Source organism: Podarcis melisellensis, assembly GCF_964234715.1.
Source record: "Podarcis melisellensis genome assembly, chromosome: 12".
In the NCBI taxonomy this organism is placed as follows: Eukaryota; Metazoa; Chordata; class Lepidosauria; order Squamata; family Lacertidae; genus Podarcis; species Podarcis melisellensis.
This window is the reverse complement of record NC_138544.1, coordinates 32,740,077-32,760,244: the sequence shown is the minus strand read 5'-3', so window position 1 is coordinate 32,760,244 and position 20,168 is coordinate 32,740,077. Positions and strand designations below refer to the sequence as shown.

Sequence of the window (20,168 nt, the reverse complement as noted above, 5' to 3'; positions counted from 1 at the left end):
GTGTGAAGGTGCTGCTGGTAAGCAAGAGGAGGAGAGGGAGGCAGCAGAGAGGTTGGCACAGTGTGGGTGCAGCAGCAGAGCCAATCATATGCTCCTGCCACTGCACTTGCACTGCACTGACCTTCCTGCCGCCTCCCCTGCTTTCGGTTATTGACACTGACCTCCATGTTGGGAAGCCTGGTAAAACAATGCAACTCCCCGCTGCCAGCCGCTGCTGTTACTGAGTAGGGCTAGGTGACAGCACTTTTGCATGGTTTCACTAAGCCTTTCCCATCCCCGTTCCTCATAAAATCTATTTAAAAACAAGTTCTGTTTTAATGCATATTTAAAAGTATAGCTAACAAACGATTCCATTAAAATCAGCAAGCTTAAAACATACAATCCGAATCTCAATAGGACAGCCAGCTAATAAAATTTAGAAAAACACCAACAGAAACCCCAGCAACAGCTTATGCAAGAAAAGCTTTCAATTAAAAGCCAAAATGAGTTTTTAAAACATTCTTAAAAGCAAGAACCAAAGGAGGGAGCCATTTCTCTGTTAAAAAGGAATTTCATACGGTAGGAAACACCACTGAGAAGTCCCTATTCAAGATAAAAAAGTAGGAAAAAAACAGATAAAGGAAATTTGAACAAGTAATACTTGTAGTCAAAGAGTTGTGAATAAAAGCACTACAGTGGTACCTCGGGTTACATATGCTTCAGGTTACAGACTCTGCTAACACAGAAATAGTGCTTTAGGTTAAGAACTTTGCTTCAGGATGAGAACAGAAATCGTGTTCCGGCGGCACGGCGGCAGCAGGAGGCCCCATTAGCTAAAGTGGTGCTTCAGGTTAAGAACAGTTTCAGGTTAAGAACGGACCTCTGGAACGAATTAAGTACTTAACCCGAGGTACCACTGTATCTACATTTTCTGCAGAATCAAATAATGCTACACTTTTGCTGTTGCTTGCCCATTTGTCTATTGCAAAAAAGTGGCATTGAAGAAAATCTTGGCATATCCTGGAATTCTTATTTTTTCTCTCAATTTCTCCTCCTTTCTTTTCTCTTTCTCTTTAGAGGATGAAGATGATGAAGAATTGGTTGAACCAAAAGCACAGAATGACTCTGAGATAGAAACTCAAGAAAAGAAGCAAGACGTGAAGGAAGGTATGTAGATGTGGACTTTATTGAAGCATCTACCAAAGACTGCCATGCGCAGTGTGCTAATACATTCCAACAGCTGAAGTGAAAATTACTATTTTCTAGGATTTGCTTTTAACATTGGTATTGCATTGCTTGTGACCTCTGGAGACCTTTAGGGCTCTTATGTCTAAGAGTAGATGTACAGTCCAGCCCTAAATATTTTTAGTTCAGCTAGACTTCTTTCCTAGTACACATGTTTAGGGTTGCAGCCAAAGAACAGTTAGAGGAACGCAGCCTTGACACATTTTTACTTGGACAGAAGTCAAGAAACCCTTTGCAGAGTAGCAGTTAGTGTCAGATTAGGATGGAGAAGAGTCCGGTTCGAATCCCCTTTCCGCCATGAAGCTCACTGAGTGATCTTAGACCTGTTATTGTCCCTCAACCTAGCCTTTCTCACAGGGTTCTTGGGAGGGTAAAATGGGGGGGGGGGGGAGAGAGTACCATGTAGACTAGCATCAGCTCTTTGGAGTAAAGACAGGATATAGATGTAATCAATATAGACATTGTTTATAGAGAACTGACTCTCAAGGGTTCCGCAGTGGCGGTGACTTAGACATAGGGAGGTCAGCTAAGCAGGGCATCCCCCCTGTGTCATCCAGTTGTTTCCCCCCATGTATATGTTGGGGGCTGAATAGCTACAATAGAGAGCCTGCCCTTCTTGAATAGGCTCTCCACGTAATTAAGAACCCTGGAAGATCAAGGTTCTAAATCTTATGGATGCCTGTTTGAGAAGGGGAGGGGTGAGCTTCAGGAATGGGGAAACTGTGGCAGGGGGGTATCCCAATGGACTCACCCCTATCCCCTTCCCTTCACACAAGGATAATTACATGTGGGTAGGTGGAAAGAACGAGTGAACAGGGCTCAGGGTGCACTGGAGACTGGGGATGGTCTGTAGTTCAGTGGCGTGCATGTTTTGCAAATAGAAAGTGGTGAGACGCAAAGGGCATCTCATTGACCACTGTGAGAGCAAGCTGCTGGATAAGATGGGCCATGGGCTGATCCAGCAGGCTCTTCTTATGCTCTTATGTTCCAAAGAAGGCAGGACTCCTGCATGTTTGACAGTTGATGGATCATAGGAAGCGGCTGTGTACTGACCATCGGTCCATCTAGCTCAGTATCATTTAAAGTGACTTGCAGTTTCTCTCTAGGGTTTCAGGCACCCAGGCATATGCAGAGATGCCAGGGATTGAACCTGGAAGCTTCTGCAGGCATAGCAGATGTTCCACCATTGAGCCATGGGCCTTCTTCAATAAATTCAATACCTATGACTTCCATTTCTACACAACTATGTGGGTTAAAGCACAGAGCCTAGGACTTGCCGATCAGAAGGTTGGCGGTTCGAATCCCCACGATGGGGTGAGCTCCCGTTGCTCGGTCCCTGCTCCTGCCAACCTAGCGGTTCGAAAGCACGCCAAAGTGCAAGTAGATAAATAGGTACCGCTCCGGCGGGAAGGTAAATGGCATTTCCGTGTGCTGCTCTGGTTCGCCAGAAGCGGCTTAGTCATGCTGGCCACATGACCCGGAAGCTGTACGCCAGCTCCCTCGGCCAATAAAGTGAGATGAGCGCCACAACCCCAGAGTCGGCCATGACTGGACCTAATGATCAGGGGTCCCTTTACCTTTTATGAATGGTTCAGAAGACCTTTCCTCTTCATCTCGCTGCCATAAAAAGCTTCCAGGTCCAAGTCCTGACATTTCCAAAGGTTGGTGTTTTTTTAAGGTGACAGGTGATGTGAAAGACCCCCACCTGAGACCGCAGAGAGCCATTGAGAGACTGAAAACTATACTAGGCCAGAGGGACAAATTGAACAGATATCAGGCAATTTCCTGCATTCCCTACTTTAGCCTTCAACACTAGTGACTAGGGTGGAGGGGCACTAGTGAAATCCATCCATCTAAACTGACATTTAGCAAATTTTCCCCACTTTGGCGCATGCCTTTGTTACCAGCAGGCTAAGCAAGCAGGCTTAGGAAGCAGCAAGAACAATGCCGTTAAATACGGTATATCCACTGTTCAATTTTGGTTGAGATCTGTGTCATGTTTCCTCCTGTTGCCACATAAAAGCAACCCTAATTTGGATATCTCTGGAAGGCGACATTGTGGATTATGCGCGAATACTTTTAAAAGCCAAACTAAATAGACTCCTGAAAGATATATATTTATTTTAGTGGGCTTTTTTTCGCATGCTTGCAAGTGCGCCCTTTGTATACTTTTGTTGTTGAATTTGAAGGAGAGCCATAACTAACATCAACTCCTTCTTTGTTATAGTTTAGTCTAGGAAAAGTGCTTCATGTTGCCACTGGCTCCTCTTCTTGTCTAGTCAAGCCAGGTCTGAGGCAAAGGGTAGCTGGATAGGGTGGTTTTTTCGGGCTTTCGATAGTAACAGTTTTTGAGGAACTCAAACCACAGAATTCTGAAGGAAGCACGGTTGTTGACTCAGATATGACGGCACTTTGCGGGAGTGTTAATATCATAGGAGCAGGAGGGAGGGAGAATGAATTGAAACTGACAGCATAAACACTTAAAAGGCACTTTTGTCATTCTGAGGAGACAGGTGAAACGCCAAATGTCCACTAATTGCAGCGCTCCTAATGAATTGATTGCAAATTAAAATAGAACCATTTGTGGCTTCTGTTATGAAGGCCTGAGCTCATTTCATATGAAGCAGCAACCATAAAAAAAAAAGATAGATGGGTTGTAGCTCAGTGACAGAGCATTTTCTTTGCATGCAAAAAGTCCCAGGTTCATTCGCCGGTGTCTCCAGGTAGGTCTGGGGAAGGCTTTTGTCTGAAACCCAGAGAAGCTGCTGCCAGTCATTGTACACGCTGAGCTTGATGCACCAGTGGTCTGGCATAAGTGTAAGGCAGCTTCCTGTGTTTCTCTGAGCATGTGCAGAGTGCCTTTCCTTCAAGACTAAGCAGCTTTAGCTCTGGAACTATTGGAATTGCTACATAGGCCAAGCCACACCAGAAGCAACCAACTTTCAGAAGCAACCAACTTCCCCCCCTGCTCACATTAACTCTGAAGTCAGTTCCAAAGAGTTGAAGGGAGCTTAATCCCCAGGCAACTGTGAATAGGACAGCAGCCTGAGCATGTGAAATAACTAAGGGAAAATGCCAATACCAGGAGTCTTCCTTACGAAGGTTTCCATTTTTCTCTGTTCTCGTTTTTATCGCATAATCACATTTGCTTCCCTCATACAATCCCTTCCTTTTCTGACTTTGTAACCCTCATGCGTGCTTCATGGAAGTGATTAAAAACATGTTAGAGGCAAAACAGGAATTTAGACTAACATTTCCTGTTGGTACTGGGTTTTCAATGCTTATTCAGAATTAAGGGCTTTCCTGCAAATTAGTATATAATGGGTTAAATGCATGTTTATGTTGGCATAAAGTCCTCTGGTTTCTTTTCTTTTTTATGCAAAGCAAGAGACACTATTCCCCCCCAACACCAACCCCCCAACTTTTAAAGAATCCTTAATAGATATTATAGCGGCGCCATTCACACTTCTGTATAGCAGTTGAAGCCTGTGTCAGCACTTCCATTATGAATCTTGTTTTTGAAGGATTTTATAACCCAGCCATAAAAATTTGCTCTGGGCTAAAAACTGGTTATAGCTCAGGGAGCCGAACTTTCCTTTCTTTTTCCTTTTTACTTAAAAGAACCTTGGATCGTTCAAGTCACACCAACATCTCATTTTAAGAAGCAATGTGAATAAAAATGCTATGTATATGTGCAACTTTAAAAAAGAGCACATTGTTTTTTTCCTAGAAAACAAAATACTAATTAATAACACTATGTAACTCGCTAGCCCAGCCTGCCAACACAGTTGCTTTAATAAATCCCTAAAACTGTTGAATCCTCAATCTACATTTAATTTTAGCAAAGTGAGCAGGACTATTAATATTTCTGGTTGATCTGCTTGAACACTTCCGGTTGATTGTGGATGAGGGTCCTGACTCAGCATTTAGTATCAAAACCTGGCTGTACAAGGTGGGTGAAGTTGATCTGACTCAGCTCTGCTCAGCTGGATATTTGATGCAGGATCAGTCCAACCTGGAAGTTTGGAGTCACCATTACCCCTAGGAATCCTATCTCCTTTACCTTTTTGCTCCAGTGCAAGACTTGAGGAATTGTACCCAACACTCGACCAGAAAGACAGGTGCTGCTTGCTGGTATACCACCCAACCTGCTGCCCAGGGGCATCCTTACACGAGGTGGCAGAGGCAGTCTCAGGCATGATGTTGGAGGATCCCAGCACAATCATTCTGGGAGGCTTCAACATTCACACCGAGGCTACCTTGACTGCACCAGCCTGGGACTTCATGACCACCATGGCACCGTTCCTGGACAGGGAGAGCCTTGCCCTGCTGGTTCATGGTAACCTCTAGACTGGACCATTGTAATGCATTCTGCATGGGGCTGCCCCTGAGGCTGTTCAGGAAGCTGCAGCCAGTGCAGAATGTGGCAGACCTGTTTCTTTGAGGGTGACCTACTTGCCAATCAGAAGGTCGGCGGTTCAAATCCGCACAACAGGGTGAGCTCCCGTTGCTTGGTTCCTGCTCCTGTCAACCTAGCAGTCAAAGTGCAAGTAGATAAATAGGTACCACTCCGGCGGGAAGGTAAACAGCGTTTCCGTGCGCTGCTCTGGTTCGCCAGAAGCGGCTTAGTCATGCTGACCACATGACCCGGAAGCTGTACGCCGGCTCCCTCGGCCAATAAAGCGAGATGAGCGCCGCAACCCCAGAGTCGTCCATGACTGGACCTAACAGTCAGGGGTCCCTTTATCTTTACCTTTACCTTTACTGCAAACATATATCACCAATCTGGAAATAACTACACTGGCTATCTGCTACCGAGCCTGGTTCAAGGTACTTGCACTGACTGACAAAGCCATATACAACTTGGGCCTGGATACCTCAAGGAATGCCTTCTCTCATATAGATCTGCCCTTTTGTTGAGATCTACCAGCAGAGTTGGTTTGGCTGTGGCATCTTTGGCAACGTGGCAGTCGGGAGCCTTCTCAGTGGCGCCATCCAAACTTTAGTCTCTCTTTTTCTCTGTGACATGGCAGCACCATGAGACAGCAGTCCAAGACCTGGTTAATCACCCAGGCTTTCAGTGGGATCTAATGCCAGCATTCGTGTTTTTTAAGTTGGATAATTGTGATTTATCCTGCCTTTAAAAAAGAATACAGTAATTGCACTGTGAATTTTGAAACTGTTTTAGTTGTAGCCCACTTTCAAATTGCTGTCGGTTAGAACTCTTCTAAATTAATAAAGAAGAATGGTAGCAAAGTCTCAACAAGTGTACAAAAAACTACACTCGGTTCTTAGACTCCAAGACAGTGCATCTTTACCCTTCTTTTTGCTTTATATAATTATGTGTGTTAGATACATTTATAACACCTAGACTAACTACAATCTGATATTTTCAAATATCATGTAAATTCTGGGTTGGCATAGTGCTATCTTGTTCTCTCTTTTTTAGGGCAATGTAATAAATGAGTCTTCTGGCTTTCTTTCTCATTTACTTTTTGCTACACTGTCTAAAACAATTATGTTTTTGTGTTTATGTATAGCAGATAGTTCCCTGTGGTTTCTGGCTACATATTGCATGCAGTCATTGCTCCAGTGAAATAAAAGGCTGTTTTGCCAAAGTCTTAAATAGGACCTGGATTTTAACCCATCATATTTTATGCTTCTGTTACAGCCTCTGCTTATATTTTAAAAATGGGTGAAGAATTGCAAACTTTCTTCTACCTCCCACCCCAAAGCTAGGCTAAGGCTGCAATCTTGTTCTCATATACCCAGGAGTAAGCACCATTAAACACAATAGAACTTCTTCTGAGTAAACATAAGAATCCAAAATAACCACAAGATAACATCTACTGTAGGTAGGGATAGAGGAGGTATTTTACCCAGTCTGCATTTAAAACCAAATCTATCAAATTTGCACTTCCTGAAATAATACACAAATCGAAACTTAGCCAGCCTTCAAAATTCACACTTGTCTGAATTTTGTGATGCAGTTCTCCAACCAAGCATTGTTTGCACAAATGCATATATTAAGGGAAAGGGTGCTTAAAAATGAAGATATTAGTAGAAGTAACATATAAAACCACACCATATCAGGGAAAGTTACTTTTGTACATTAGTCAAAACTATATATAAAAACGTATTTGTTAGGAGAAATTAGCACTAAAATGCTGGTGAATTTTCATGAGGATTTCTTTTTTTAAAAGAACTGAATTTAAGTTTGGAAAAATGAGGAAAAAAGAGAACCAGAACTGGCAGGTCATTCCATCCCTAGCAGTAGGGTCACCTGAATGAGCATCAGGAACCTATGTGGCTCTCCCTTCACTTCTGACCATTGGTCATACAACACAGTAGAAGGAGGAGAAAAGGAGAACCAAAATGGCTGTGATCTCCTCTCTTGGTCCCTGTGTATTCATACTAAGCCATGGTTTGACATTGTACAGGGTTGGGGAAACTTTTTCAAGTGGGGAACCTTTTTCAGCTTGAGGGCCACATTCTCTGTGAGTCCTATATCAGTGGTGCGTAGGGCCAAAAGTGCAAAAACCGAGTGGAGCAATGGCTGTATGAGCAATTCACTTTGTATAGTAGGATGTATTCCATGCAGGCAAGTAAGAAGCTTGATCACAGTTCAGGGCCGTTAGGGAGCGTCTTCCAGGAGGGCCAGTCAAGGCCTATAGAGAGGTGGTGTGGCCTAGGACGAGTCCTGAGGGCTGGACAGAGAGACCTAGAGGGCTACGTTTGGTCTTCAGGGCTGAGGTTCGCCATCTCTGACTTAAATTTGTCTACCACCCTTCATCCTCAGATCTCAAGGCGATTCACAACATAAAATTACAATATAAAAACCACAAAATACATAGTAAAAATAAGAGCAACAACAAACCAAAATGATGTTCCTGAACCTGGTAAAGAAAAGTCTTAGGCAGTTTTTTTGTAAGATGAAGATGCCATCTCAGTTCTACAGAACCTTTGTCATCTAATAAAATCTCCTCTACTTCCTCTTACAAGCTGAAGACTGGAATTTTTCCACCACGCCTAGGAACATTTTTTTATCTACCCCCATTTTAACATCCATTCTGAGTTCTGAGGAACTCAGAGAAATCTGAGGAAGATTTCTCACTACTTTGTGATGTTTTAGTTGGCTCTAATAAAGCCATTTAAACCTATTACCCTACTGTTAACTTTTGCACACACCCCTTCCAGTATGGACCAGTATGGTTACCTGCTATTTTCTTGTGTGCTTAAATTGAAAGGTCTTTTAACACTGCCAGAAAATTGGGCCTAGAAGGCTCCCAGTGGGAATAAGGTTCCATCGTTATGGGGTTTCCCCAAGAACTCCACTCTACCTTTTTGGAATAGATGCATCTCACAGATGTTCATAGAAAACGATAATCTGGGTAAATCTTGGAAAGCGCTGCCTTCTTGCTGTATGCTGCTTTTCATTTCATTTTATTGGCTTGTAAACTTCTACACAGAAGGCATTTTATTTTATTGCAGCAGAGGGAAACATAAGGGACCAGAAAACAACCCATCATGTTCAATCATCTCAGGAAGTGGTGAGCATAAGAGAAGAAAGTTGTGTGCTCTCGTGAAGTAGGCATGGATCTTTTCCTCTCCAATGACATCTGCTAGAAATAGCATCCCAGATAGGGATCTCTCCCAGCTCCACTTGGAGAGGTCCAGGATTGAACCTGCAACCTTCTGCGTGAAAAGCACTTGCTCTACCACTGAGCTACATTCCCGCATGTGTTTTTGGCCCTTAAGATCCTGGCCTAAGGAGCGTTCATGATTATCTGAGCTTCTGGAGATGTTACTGGAGATGCTATTCGCAATCAGGTTTTCAATACCATTTGTACTTGCAGAGGTTCTGGAGCAATCACACTGCTTCATTTGAAATAGGTTTGTGCCCTGTAGTTTCCTGCTTAAATTCTGTAGCTTTCCAAACCACAAACGTTCTGCACTTTTTGTTGCACTATAGCACAAGTATGTCTCCCCGTCCCCCAGGGGAAAGCGTCACAGAACAACTGATAAAGCAGTATGATGTGTGGATGATCCAGTATAAAGCCACCACTAATGCGCTATTATCGTGCCAGTGACTTGTTACAGAAAGAGTACACATGCAAAAAACCAAATGAACCCTACTCTAGAAGGCTCCTATGTCTTCATGTTAAGAAACCTAAATACAGTGAAGTAAAGCATGCCTTTTAATAGGCTGAGAACGTTTTTTAAAAGCTTTGGTTGAAAATGGTCTCTGTGTTAAAAGAGCACTTCTTTGTGAAATGCCGTTTAATGCTTTTCCAAGTTCAGTTTTGCAACATACATCCGTCAAAAACGTTTCCTGAAATCTGAACGTGGGGTTTATTTTATTTTGGATCCTAAGTATTTTCTTTTCCGGAATAATAAATATGCACGATATAGGCTACCTTCTGTATAGAGGCTGCATTCTAAGATTACGTAGCTGTCCATTTAGAGAGGATTCAGAAGCGATTCTTTAGAAGGAAGCAAACCACTCGACCCTAACAACGTTGCTATGACTTTCATAGGAATATTTCCTTTCTTTCCTGAAGACTTTGTTTAATTCAGTTGGAGATATTTAAATCCTTGTGGGCTTAACGCTGCCAATATGCTTTTGTAAGCTCCTCCCAGGGAACTGACAGAGGAAGAAAAGCAGCAGATTCTCCACTCAGAAGAGTTCCTTATATTTTTTGACCGGACGATACGTGTGATTGAGAGAGCGCTAGCTGAAGATTCCGACATTTTCTTTGACTATGGTGGCAGAGATGTGGAAGAGAAAGATGGGTCAGTCTTTATTTTCTTATTTTCAACATGAAAAAAGCAAACAAACAAATAGATACTATTTGTGTTAGAGTGGGAAGGAAGAGCCTTTTTCAGTCCTAGGCAGACACATTCCCTCATGGGCAGACTTCCTGGGGGGAACCATATGCTAGTAGTGGGTGTGGCCAGAGACGAAAGTGGGTGTGGCCAGTGTCAAAAGTATGCTATTGTCCTGCCATGCAAAAGCCAGAGGTTCCTTCACAGGGGCATCCATATCTTTCCATCCACCTAGGCAGGCAAGAGGCATTCTTATAATTCAAGAATAGGTTACAGCCAGGCAAAAGCAGTCAGGGAGGGTTCAGAGTAGGGCCTTTGAAGGGAGGGAATGGCCTGGGGTGAGTCTTGAAGGTCAGATGGAGAGCCATCAAGAGCTGCATTCGGACTCTAGGCCTGACATTGCCCATTTCCATGGCAGAGTGTCAAACTCCAGTAATTTATACATTTTAAAGACCGATAATTAGATTAAGCGGTGAAATGCATTCTTCTATATCGAACCCTTGTGTTTATTATCCATGTATTTATGACATTTATATAAACCACCTTCCTGCCAAGGCATCCAAGATGTTTTATGGTTGAAAACGTTGTGGCAGTGCAGTATTGTATGCACAACAGATAGCTGCTATAATGTGTGAGAGCATGTATAATATGATTCATCTGTTCACCCTTAAAGTTCCTCTTCCGGGGATAGTTGGCTTAATGTGAAGCTTCTAGTTACAGACAAATTTTTTTTAATCCTTTAAGGTGGGCTTGGCTCCACATTGGAGGTGGTTTCTACAGCCCTGGGTTTAGCTCCAAAATATGCAGTGGAATACCAACATTGAGGGTCTCCAGAGGGGCAGCGGGAAATATTTTTACTGCCCTCTGCTACCTGCTGGAGGTGGTATGTTTTCAAGCTTCCTTCATGAAGACTACAGTATGGAATGTCTTGTTAGGTTGACTCTTACTCACAATTAAAGTCAGGTGCAACAAACTAAAAAAAGAGACAACTATGCAGGTGCTTTGAAGTGTCCAGTGTCGCTTCAGGCCTTCTGCCACGTGGGTCAATTATACGCCTTGAGTCATGTATGTGGATTTGCACTGGGGACAACATGAGGTATTGGTCAGGCACAGCATTGACACAGTAGGCATACACTGACACAGGGATGGATTTACTATGTTAAAGAGGAAATATTTTTTGCCGTTCCATTTTTACTTCAGACAAAATAGTTTTCAGGGTGGGCTGCAGAGAAGACACAGTCTTAAGATGTCCCAAGACACTAACTAGCTAACGAAACATAGTAGTAGGGGAAATAAATGATTGGAAATCTTTTAAAACAATTGGCATTGTGCAAAGTGAGACCTGGGCAAAGTGCCCTGTGTTGGGTCCCTTCTTATGTTTGATCCACCATTTTAATTTCCCACAATGCCCTGGAGGACCTGACATTATGAGCTTTCCAGGGTGTTGTGGAAAATCAAAATGGAGGCCTGCAGAACCAGCTGCCAAGTGTTGAGAGCCCAGGGAAAGAGTCATCTGTGGTGGGCACAAACTGGGTCACTGGAGCCTCAGCATCTGTCTTAGCATGCCAGCTGCTGACGCCAAGGCTGGAATTGTAAGCCAACCACAACTTTAACTGTAACTCTTTTTCAAACCCATACAGAGATGTCCAAGCTGGAGCTAACCTTTCCTTTAACCGTCAGTTCTACGATGAGCACTGGTCTAAGCACCGGGTTGTCACTTGTATGGATTGGTCCCTTCAGGTAAGATTTGTGTTTACAAAAGCACACCAACTTTGGATATACATAATTTTTGAATGGTATGGCAGAGTCTGAAAACGAAACGAAACAGTGCTAATAGTTCCAAGCTCTTAGACTTGTTTCTTGAACCACTTTCCCCGATACCACAAATGCTGCATGGCAAGCTGCTGTCTGGGGGAGATTTGTTACATGCCATAATATTCAATGGCCCAAGATTGGCGGCAAAATAAAACATGTCACTGCACTTGCCACAAGCCAAACTCGCTCTGCAATTTGTATATATACCATGTGACTTTGATAAAGGAACCATGCCTCAGTGGTAGAATATATCCCCTGCATGTGGATGGTTCCAGATTCAACTCCTGGTATTATATCTCCATTTTTAAAAGACTGATAAACTGGGTAGTATGCTATGTGAAAGACCTCTGTCAGGGAGCCGCCATCAGTCGAAGGCTCCATCTACTCTATACAATTAAAGCAGTATCGTACCACTTCAAATAGTCATGGCTTCTCCCAAAGAATCCTGTGCTTTGTTAAGGGTGCTGAGCATTGCTAGGAGATCGTTATTCCCTGTGTGAGCTACAGTTGTCAGAGTGATCAATTGTTAAATCACTCTGGGAACTATAGCACTGTGGAGGGAATACGGGTCTCCTAACAACTCTCTCAGCATCCTTAAGAAGCTACACTTCCCAGAATTCTCTGGGGGAAGCCATGACTGTTTAAATTGGTATTCAGGCACATGCCAGGGAAATAAGGCTTGTGGAATCACAGTGAATTAAGGTGCTCTGTCACCCTAGTGCAACAAATCCACTTTTAAAAGGAAATGGACTTTCTCTGGTTAGAAAAGTCATGGGGGAATGCATTGAAAAGTGTGGGATGAACAAATGAGTAATGGGAAGGTGTATAAACAGCCCACAATCAAACCAGGGTGAATGCAGGATGAATGTTCATTGTCATATAACCTCCCTGCAAAGAAATTGGAACAAATAACAAATGCTTAATAGAGACCAGATATACTCTAACCTCCATGTAAGCTTTGTGCAAGTGTATCAGGACGAATGCTCAATAAATATGTTGTCTGAACCTCAAACTTGTAGCTTGCTTGAGGAAGATAATGCAGACCTTGGAGTAATATGCTTATGAGATATGACCACAGCTACATTTAAAGGGAAATTTTTTTGCATCTATGCGTCTTAATCGAATCCATTTTGCAACAGGTATGCGTTGGCACGTGGGTGGTCAGTAAACATATGTGGATTTGTTCAGAACTGGGAAACCAGCCTGAGGAAACACTTATCTCAGGCTGTTCAAGGAGCTGGAAATTACATGGAATTCTTATCTGATAGGTTTTTAACAAGCAGCATTTACTGTATTCCCGGGACAGCGAGATAAAGTCAACTGGAAGGCAACTGCCAAAAAATGTAATTGTTCGTGCCCCCAGGCGCACAAGCATGTTTCTGTCTCCTGTTGCTTTGTTCTGGGGTGGCCCCAGCTCACCTTCTCTCCTCTGAAGCTTTATTCCTCTTGGATGTACACCTTAACTGCTCTCAGTGTCACTGTGCATTACGTCAAAGGGAGCGCTTTGACCTCTGACCTCTGGAGTGCAAAAGACAGCTAAGTAGCACAGACGCATCAGAGCACACTGTGATAACATTACACTGTACAGTGCACAGTTTATCAAAGGCATGCTGGAATTCACACAAATCAAGCCGAATGGAATTCTGCTAGAAAGGGGTGTGTGTGTGTGAGAGAGAGAGAGACAGACAGACAGACAGACAGACAGACAGACAGACAGCATCACCATGATGGTGATGAACGGTGGATAGTATTATGCTCCTACTGTAATTTTTGGAAAGTTGTAAAATTTAATTTTGCCTTAGCTTGTCTCCTCACTTTCCATTTGGACACCACTTAAGATAGCGCAACCAAATTTTGTGTGACGGTTCATGAAATCAGGGAGCAGGTTTATGTCAATGTTTGGATAAAATTGGGTGCCATTTTGAATCAAGATGGTGGATTGAACCTTTCAAAACTGCCCATTTCAGTCACAGATTTCAAAACCACAGTTTTTACTTTAAAGCATTCCCAAGCAACCCTGGGCTGCTAGCATCAGATCAATTGCCCCAATTGCTGCCTTATTACTGCCTGCAAGCAGGTTAGCCCTTCGAGGCCCACCTACATAGGAGAGGGCACATCACATAACATTTTGACAAAGGCCCCCATATCTTTGGAGCCAGTCTGGCTTGTTCACATGGGGGAAATATAGGTACTGACCTTGTTGAAGGATGTCGTGCAACCCTATCTGTACGCTACAATAGTTCCTGCTCAAATGTTATTTAATGCTCGAGTGATAAGCACAACTTAATCAACTAAAGCTTTTCCTGTCGTGAAGGCTAGCTTTCTGTTTGTTGTGCAGCTGTCAAAGGCAGAAGAACTCTGCCATAAAAAAGTTGGCAATCCTGATATGAAATGAAAGGCATAGTTTAGACATTACGAGTCCATTAGCTTCTGTTAACATTAAAAACAGATGTCCAATACTGCTGAAATGTGAGGAGCAAACTGTTTTTTTTTAAAAAAAAACCCCAAAACAAAACCTAGCCTTTATCCTGGCCTGCTGTCTGCAACCTACCTCCACCCCCACGTAAGTCCTCCTGCCAGGTAGTCTCCCCATGGGATTCAAGATGCACCTTTGAGGAGACATGTAGAAACAGTCATTTCAATTATTAGTTAGTATTTTTATGTTTATTTTATAAATCGTTTTATGCTGTCTTTATAACTGATACTTTATATGAGTTGGTGATAGATAAATGTTTTTATAAGTCAATAAAGATGGATGAATGGCGTTCTCCCCCACAATCCTCCCTACGGAGTCCTACCTTTTATGTGCCTCCAGTGGCTTTTAAATGGTACTAGATCTTCAGCTACTTGTTGTTGTTTTTTTAAAAAAAATCCATTGATTTTATTACAGTTTTAAACCTTGCCCATGTATTGTTTTATTTCCCAGTGTGTATCTGACGTTTCTGCTGCTGTTCATCTTACAATTTCAGTATATTTTTGCCCATATTTGTAAGCCATGTTGTTGTTGTGGTTGTTTGTGTGTCTGTCTGAAAAGTCGAGTTTCAAACATTTTAAATGAATAAAAAATGATAAAACACATTTATTTTACACACACACACACACACACACACACACACACACACAATTACCTAAGCATAAGCTCCATTGAGTGCGGTGGCTGTTACTCCTAGGTAAGCATCAAAGGATCAAAATAGACTCTAGGGTCTGTAGAAAATGCAACTTGAAAAAAAAGAGACATTGCACATACTTTTGTTAACCAAGAAATCTTTACTTACTTATTTATTTATTTAAAAAATAGACTCCAGGCCGATAACAATGCAGATAATAAATTAAAACTTAGGACAATACAATATCTTGTAAGATAGACCAATATTAGTTATCACGATATCACAAATGAGAGAAGATTGTGGATTTTTCCTGCAATGGGTTTTTTCCAGCTGCATTTCCCCTGTAGATAAAATGCTCAAAATGCATTTCAGAAATACTAAACACGCTTTCTCTCTCTTTCTTTCTCTCTCTCTTTCTTACTTACTCATTTTGGGTGACCCACTGGCATTTGTTGTCCTCTTGCTATCTTCTATTTTGTTTTGAACTCCTCTGATTTTTTCCAGCAGCTAGAACTTTGTACCCCCCTTGCACGCTGAAATTTAATAGCATAATCTTTATCTGCACAGTACCCAGAGCTTATGGTTGCTTCCTACAACAATAACGAAGATGCGCCGCATGAACCTGATGGCGTGGCCTTGGTCTGGAACATGAAATTTAAGAAAACAACCCCTGAATATGTTTTTCATTGTCAGGTAAGATAATAAAGATCATCTCAAAGACTAACAAATTTATTATGGCATAAGTCAACCTTTGCAGACCTGGTTCACTCCAGATGTTTTGGGCTGCAACTTCCATTAGCCCCTTAGTGGTCTGCAACCCGTTCGTGGTGGTAGAACATCTGCTTTGCATGCAGACAGTTCCAGGTTCAATCTCCAACATCTTCAGGTATGGTTAAGAATGCCCCCTGCCTAGAACTCTAGAGTGTCACTGCCAGTCAATGTAGACAACATTTAACTCAATGGACTGATAGTTTGAGTATACAGCAACTTCCTATGTTTGGAGGAAGGGTCATAGCTTTGTGGCAGAGCAGAATCCTTGCATCTCCAGGTAGATGGACAAATGTTCTGACTCATTATAAGATGGCTTCCTGTGTTCTCAGCAAGTGTGAGAGGGCATCAGGTTGGAGGAGGCTGACATAAGCTTTCATGGATTAGCATCCACTTCATCAGATGCATGAAGTTTTATCTTGAGTTAATAATGTTAATTATGTCAATATCACTGCCTGTACTTTTCTGCATTTCAGTTCCCTCCGACCTCTGTGTTTGCAGTTCCCAGCCATGTGTATATCTCTGTGTGATATACTCATGGCCCCGGAGTAAAGACGGTCAACGTCGAGGTCAGAAGGAAATGGAATGCAGAAAAAATGCAGGCAGTGATAACTGCTTTATCATCAGTCGTTGCTCGCAAAAGAGTGTTGGTGGATAATACAGGTTTTGCTGCAACAGACTTAACACAGCTACCCTTCTGGCAAAAGGTAAAGCGGTTTGTTTTGTACTGTGCTGAAGACTCCTGTGTGACTCAACTGCCCACCATTCGGAAGAGGTTCAGGTTAAAAATACAGTATAGCCTTTTGGAAAGAGCACAAGGAAGCATGCTAATGTTTTTAGAATGCATGCAATCTTTTAAAACAACAACATAGCCCAGTTGGAGACTGTGTGTCATTTTCTGTCTATTTTAAACAATCCTCAAGAGAGTTCGTTTATAAAAACCTCACACTTATGAAGTAAGTGTGGTGTACCACTTCCTCCTCCAGCTGGCAACATGTGCTTTCCCACCCACGTAAATTTCCTTCTGCCCTCTATATTCCAGAGCAGCCGGCGCTCCATTTTAACATCGTTTGCAGTGATATTGCAGCCGTTCACCGGCACAGAGAGTGCTTGTGGATAGCAGCTTTGCCGACAGCATGGTAGAAACGAGGTCAAGGTGACAATTCCCACCGATTCCTGCTTGATTAGCGGTTGTGGTGCAGATGTCACATCGCTGTCACTCTGTACTTTGTCATGAACAGCTGAGGCAGGAAATCAAGAGGCGTGTCTCCAACATGAAGGGTGTGTCTCCATGAGTCATTTCCCACACGCCCCTGAGGACAGGTAGCCCAATCCACATCTGAAACCAGGTGGATCCCTCAATGGGGCTTGCCTTCCAGATTCCAGTAATAACTGGTTGAGTGGCTCATAGGATGGGGAACCTATGTTCTTCTAGACAAAAGGAAGCACTTCTTGGTTAAACTATAGAATTCATTCCCACAAGAAGCAGTGGAGGACACCAACTTGGATGGCTTAGGAGGAAGATTAGACATATCCAAGGGGGATAAGACTATCAGTGGCTACCACCTTGATGGCTTTGTTCTACATCTACTGGTGCTTCTGTTATGCAAGCATAAATCCTTGCGCTAACAGAATGAGAGGACTGGACCATTCAGTGTTTATACGCCACCCGAGGCAGCTCACACAAACAATTAAAAACATAAAATACGACTGAAACAATGCTATTACAATTGCAAAACTAAAAGCAAGGGCTGTAGTTCAGTTGAAGAGTATGTGCTTTGCACATAGAAGGTCCCAGGTTTGATCCTCAGCATCTCCATGTAGATTTGAGAGAGATCCTGTCTGAAACCCTGGAGAGCCACTGTCGGTCCGTGTAGACCATACAGAGCTGGATGCGCCAATGGTCTGACCCTGTATAAGGCTGCTTCCTATTTTCTTAGATGAACAACAGCCTAAAAACAGTATACAGTAGAGGTAACACAATTCAGATACTAAAAAGCAAAAACCAGCAACAGTTTAACCAGTTATAATACCCGATGGGTATTGAAATAATAAGGTTTTCAAGGCCTGTTTAAAAGTTGTTAAGGATGTGAGAAGGAGTTCCACAAATATGGGGCCACTGCTGAAAAGGCTATATCTCTCTAGCGCCTACTACTCTGATAGCTTTGGTAGTACAATAGCTTTGTAAACAAGCATTTTGGCTTCCCTGCGAGTGTCCTGGTCCGCAAACACTCTGCACTTCAATCAGGAGAAAGTTGCAGCTTAGGCGATGCTGGATTTCGGCATCAATGTCGTCCCTTGTGGAAAGATAACTGTCCATGTAGGAGAAGTGATTGACACTTTCTAATGTTACACCGTTGAGTTGGATTTGTGGTGCTGCAGAGGGGTTGTTTTATGCTTGTTGGTGTAGCGCTTTGGTTTTTTGGATGTTGGATGTTGAGCGATAGACCAAGCTTTTCGTAAGCTGCTGTGAAGATATTTAGGATGGTTTGGAGGTCATCCTCTGAGTGTGCACACACTATGTTGTCATCAACATACTGAAGATCTATGATAGAAATTACAGTAACCTTACTCTTTGCTTTCAGCCTACTCAGATTAAGGAGCTTTCCATCTGTTTGATATATGATTTCTACTCCGGTGGGGAGTTTCCCTTCGACAAAGTGTAGGATCATGGCAATGAAAATAATAATTAGAGTTGGGGCGATAACACAACCCTGTTTTAACAGGCTGGTCACACTGTGAATGGTTCACTTTGAGAGCCATTGTTATCTACTGTATGCTTGTGAAACACGGACCACTTATAAATGCCATCTCTAACTCCTTTAAAGATTCCATCAACGGTGTCTCCAAAATTTTTACACATCACTTGGGAAGATAGGCGAACCAATGCCAGTGTACTGGAAGAAGCAAAGATCACCAGTATCAAAGCAATTATTCTTCAACATCAACATCAACACCTTCACCTGATTATCAACTTCAACATCAACATCAACACCTGATTATCATCTTCCAAAGCAACTACTCTATTCCAAACTTCAAAATGGGAAGCCTAATGCAACAAGGAAATCCAAAAAAATGTAGTATAAACACTACAATTGGAGAACAGCCTTTACCAAAGGTGTCATGGACTTTGAAGACGCTTGAACTCAGGACAAAAGGGAGAAACATGCTAAGAAGAAGGCACGCTTGGCAAATCCACACCGTGATCAATTCCTGCCCAGAAACCAATGTCCCCACTGTGGAAGGATGTGTGGGTTCACAATTAGCCTCCACAGTCACTTACGGACTCATTGTTAAAACCGTGTTTATGGAAGACAATCTTACTCAGCTATGAGTGATTGCCAAAGAAGAAGAAGAAAGAAGAAGACATTTGGCAAACCTTCATCATGATCAACTCCTGTCCGGAAACCAATGTCCCCACTGTGGAAGGACGTGTGGATTCAGAACTGGCCTCCACAGTCACTTACGGACTCACTATTAAGACTGTGTTCATGGAAGACAATCTTACTTGGTTACAAGTGATCGCCAAAGAAGAAGACTACTCTGATACATCTGAGAAGAAAGGCCTTTGATGCCAACTTTAAGCCCTGGGCAGGTTTATATATGTGTGGCTAGTCTGTCAGATTTTGACTCAATAAGCTCCCGAGTGATGAAGTCAGTATCAAGATCAGCTCTTGAAGAGGAGAGGAATTCTTTCCAAAAGAAATTGGGCACCAATAAAACTTGGCACTTTTTGAGGAAAAACAGTTGTTGTCTCATGTTTTTGCCATCCTTCAAATAACCTCTAATGCCAAACTATTTGGGGCTTTCAAGGTCAATACCAACATGTCTATTTAAAATCAAAGTTTTGTTTAATCTAGTTAAGCGTGCTGAGGCTAAAAATAAGGAAGGATTCAGTGAATGGGGAATCATGTGAGGACTTTCACATCTGCCACGAGAGTCAGCATTTTTGTTATGTTTCTGATCGAGATCCACTAAAATTACATCCAGTTTGAAACCACAAACAACCTGAATCTGGATTTAAGAATGTGCTAAAGGCGTACGACTGCAGGAAATGCCATGACACTATTTCTTTAAAAATCCCCACAGATATTTTAAGTGCTCTTCCCCAGTGCATTGTTAGTCTTGCTTGCTGGAACCATGCTTGAGCTACCGTCCTTATGGGGTAGAGGGTGGGGAGAATAGCGGAGCAGAATAGGGGCCAGATAGAATTTCTTTTTCCTGACTGGTTAATCATAGCTCATGTGATCAAAAGAAGTCACCCTTGGCTGGAGAGCTTACTCTTGGCCTTCTAAATAAAAGCTGACTTACCTCAGAGTCTGGAAGGCAAGTAGGCCATGCTCAAGATTATAATGATGTCATTCTTTGATTACTTAGTGGAAACCAACTATGTTATTATTTAGTCTCATTTCATATATAATATATATT

The 20,168-nt window shown here is 42.5% G+C and overlaps 1 protein-coding gene across 6 annotated transcripts in view; it reads left to right on the top strand.

The window, feature by feature from the left end:
- DYNC1I1 (dynein cytoplasmic 1 intermediate chain 1) overlaps nt 1–20,168 on the top strand; it is a 219,519-nt gene that overhangs the window by 114,020 nt on the left and 85,331 nt on the right. For all 6 annotated transcript variants that reach the window (XM_081882855.1, XM_081882857.1, XM_081882858.1 and 3 more), the window contains 4 exons: nt 1,057–1,146; nt 9,855–10,017; nt 11,691–11,790; nt 15,540–15,665. In XM_081882855.1, the coding sequence (XP_081738981.1) occupies nt 1,057–1,146; nt 9,855–10,017; nt 11,691–11,790; nt 15,540–15,665 (479 nt within the window). The remainder of the gene's footprint in view (nt 1–1,056; nt 1,147–9,854; nt 10,018–11,690; nt 11,791–15,539; nt 15,666–20,168) is intronic.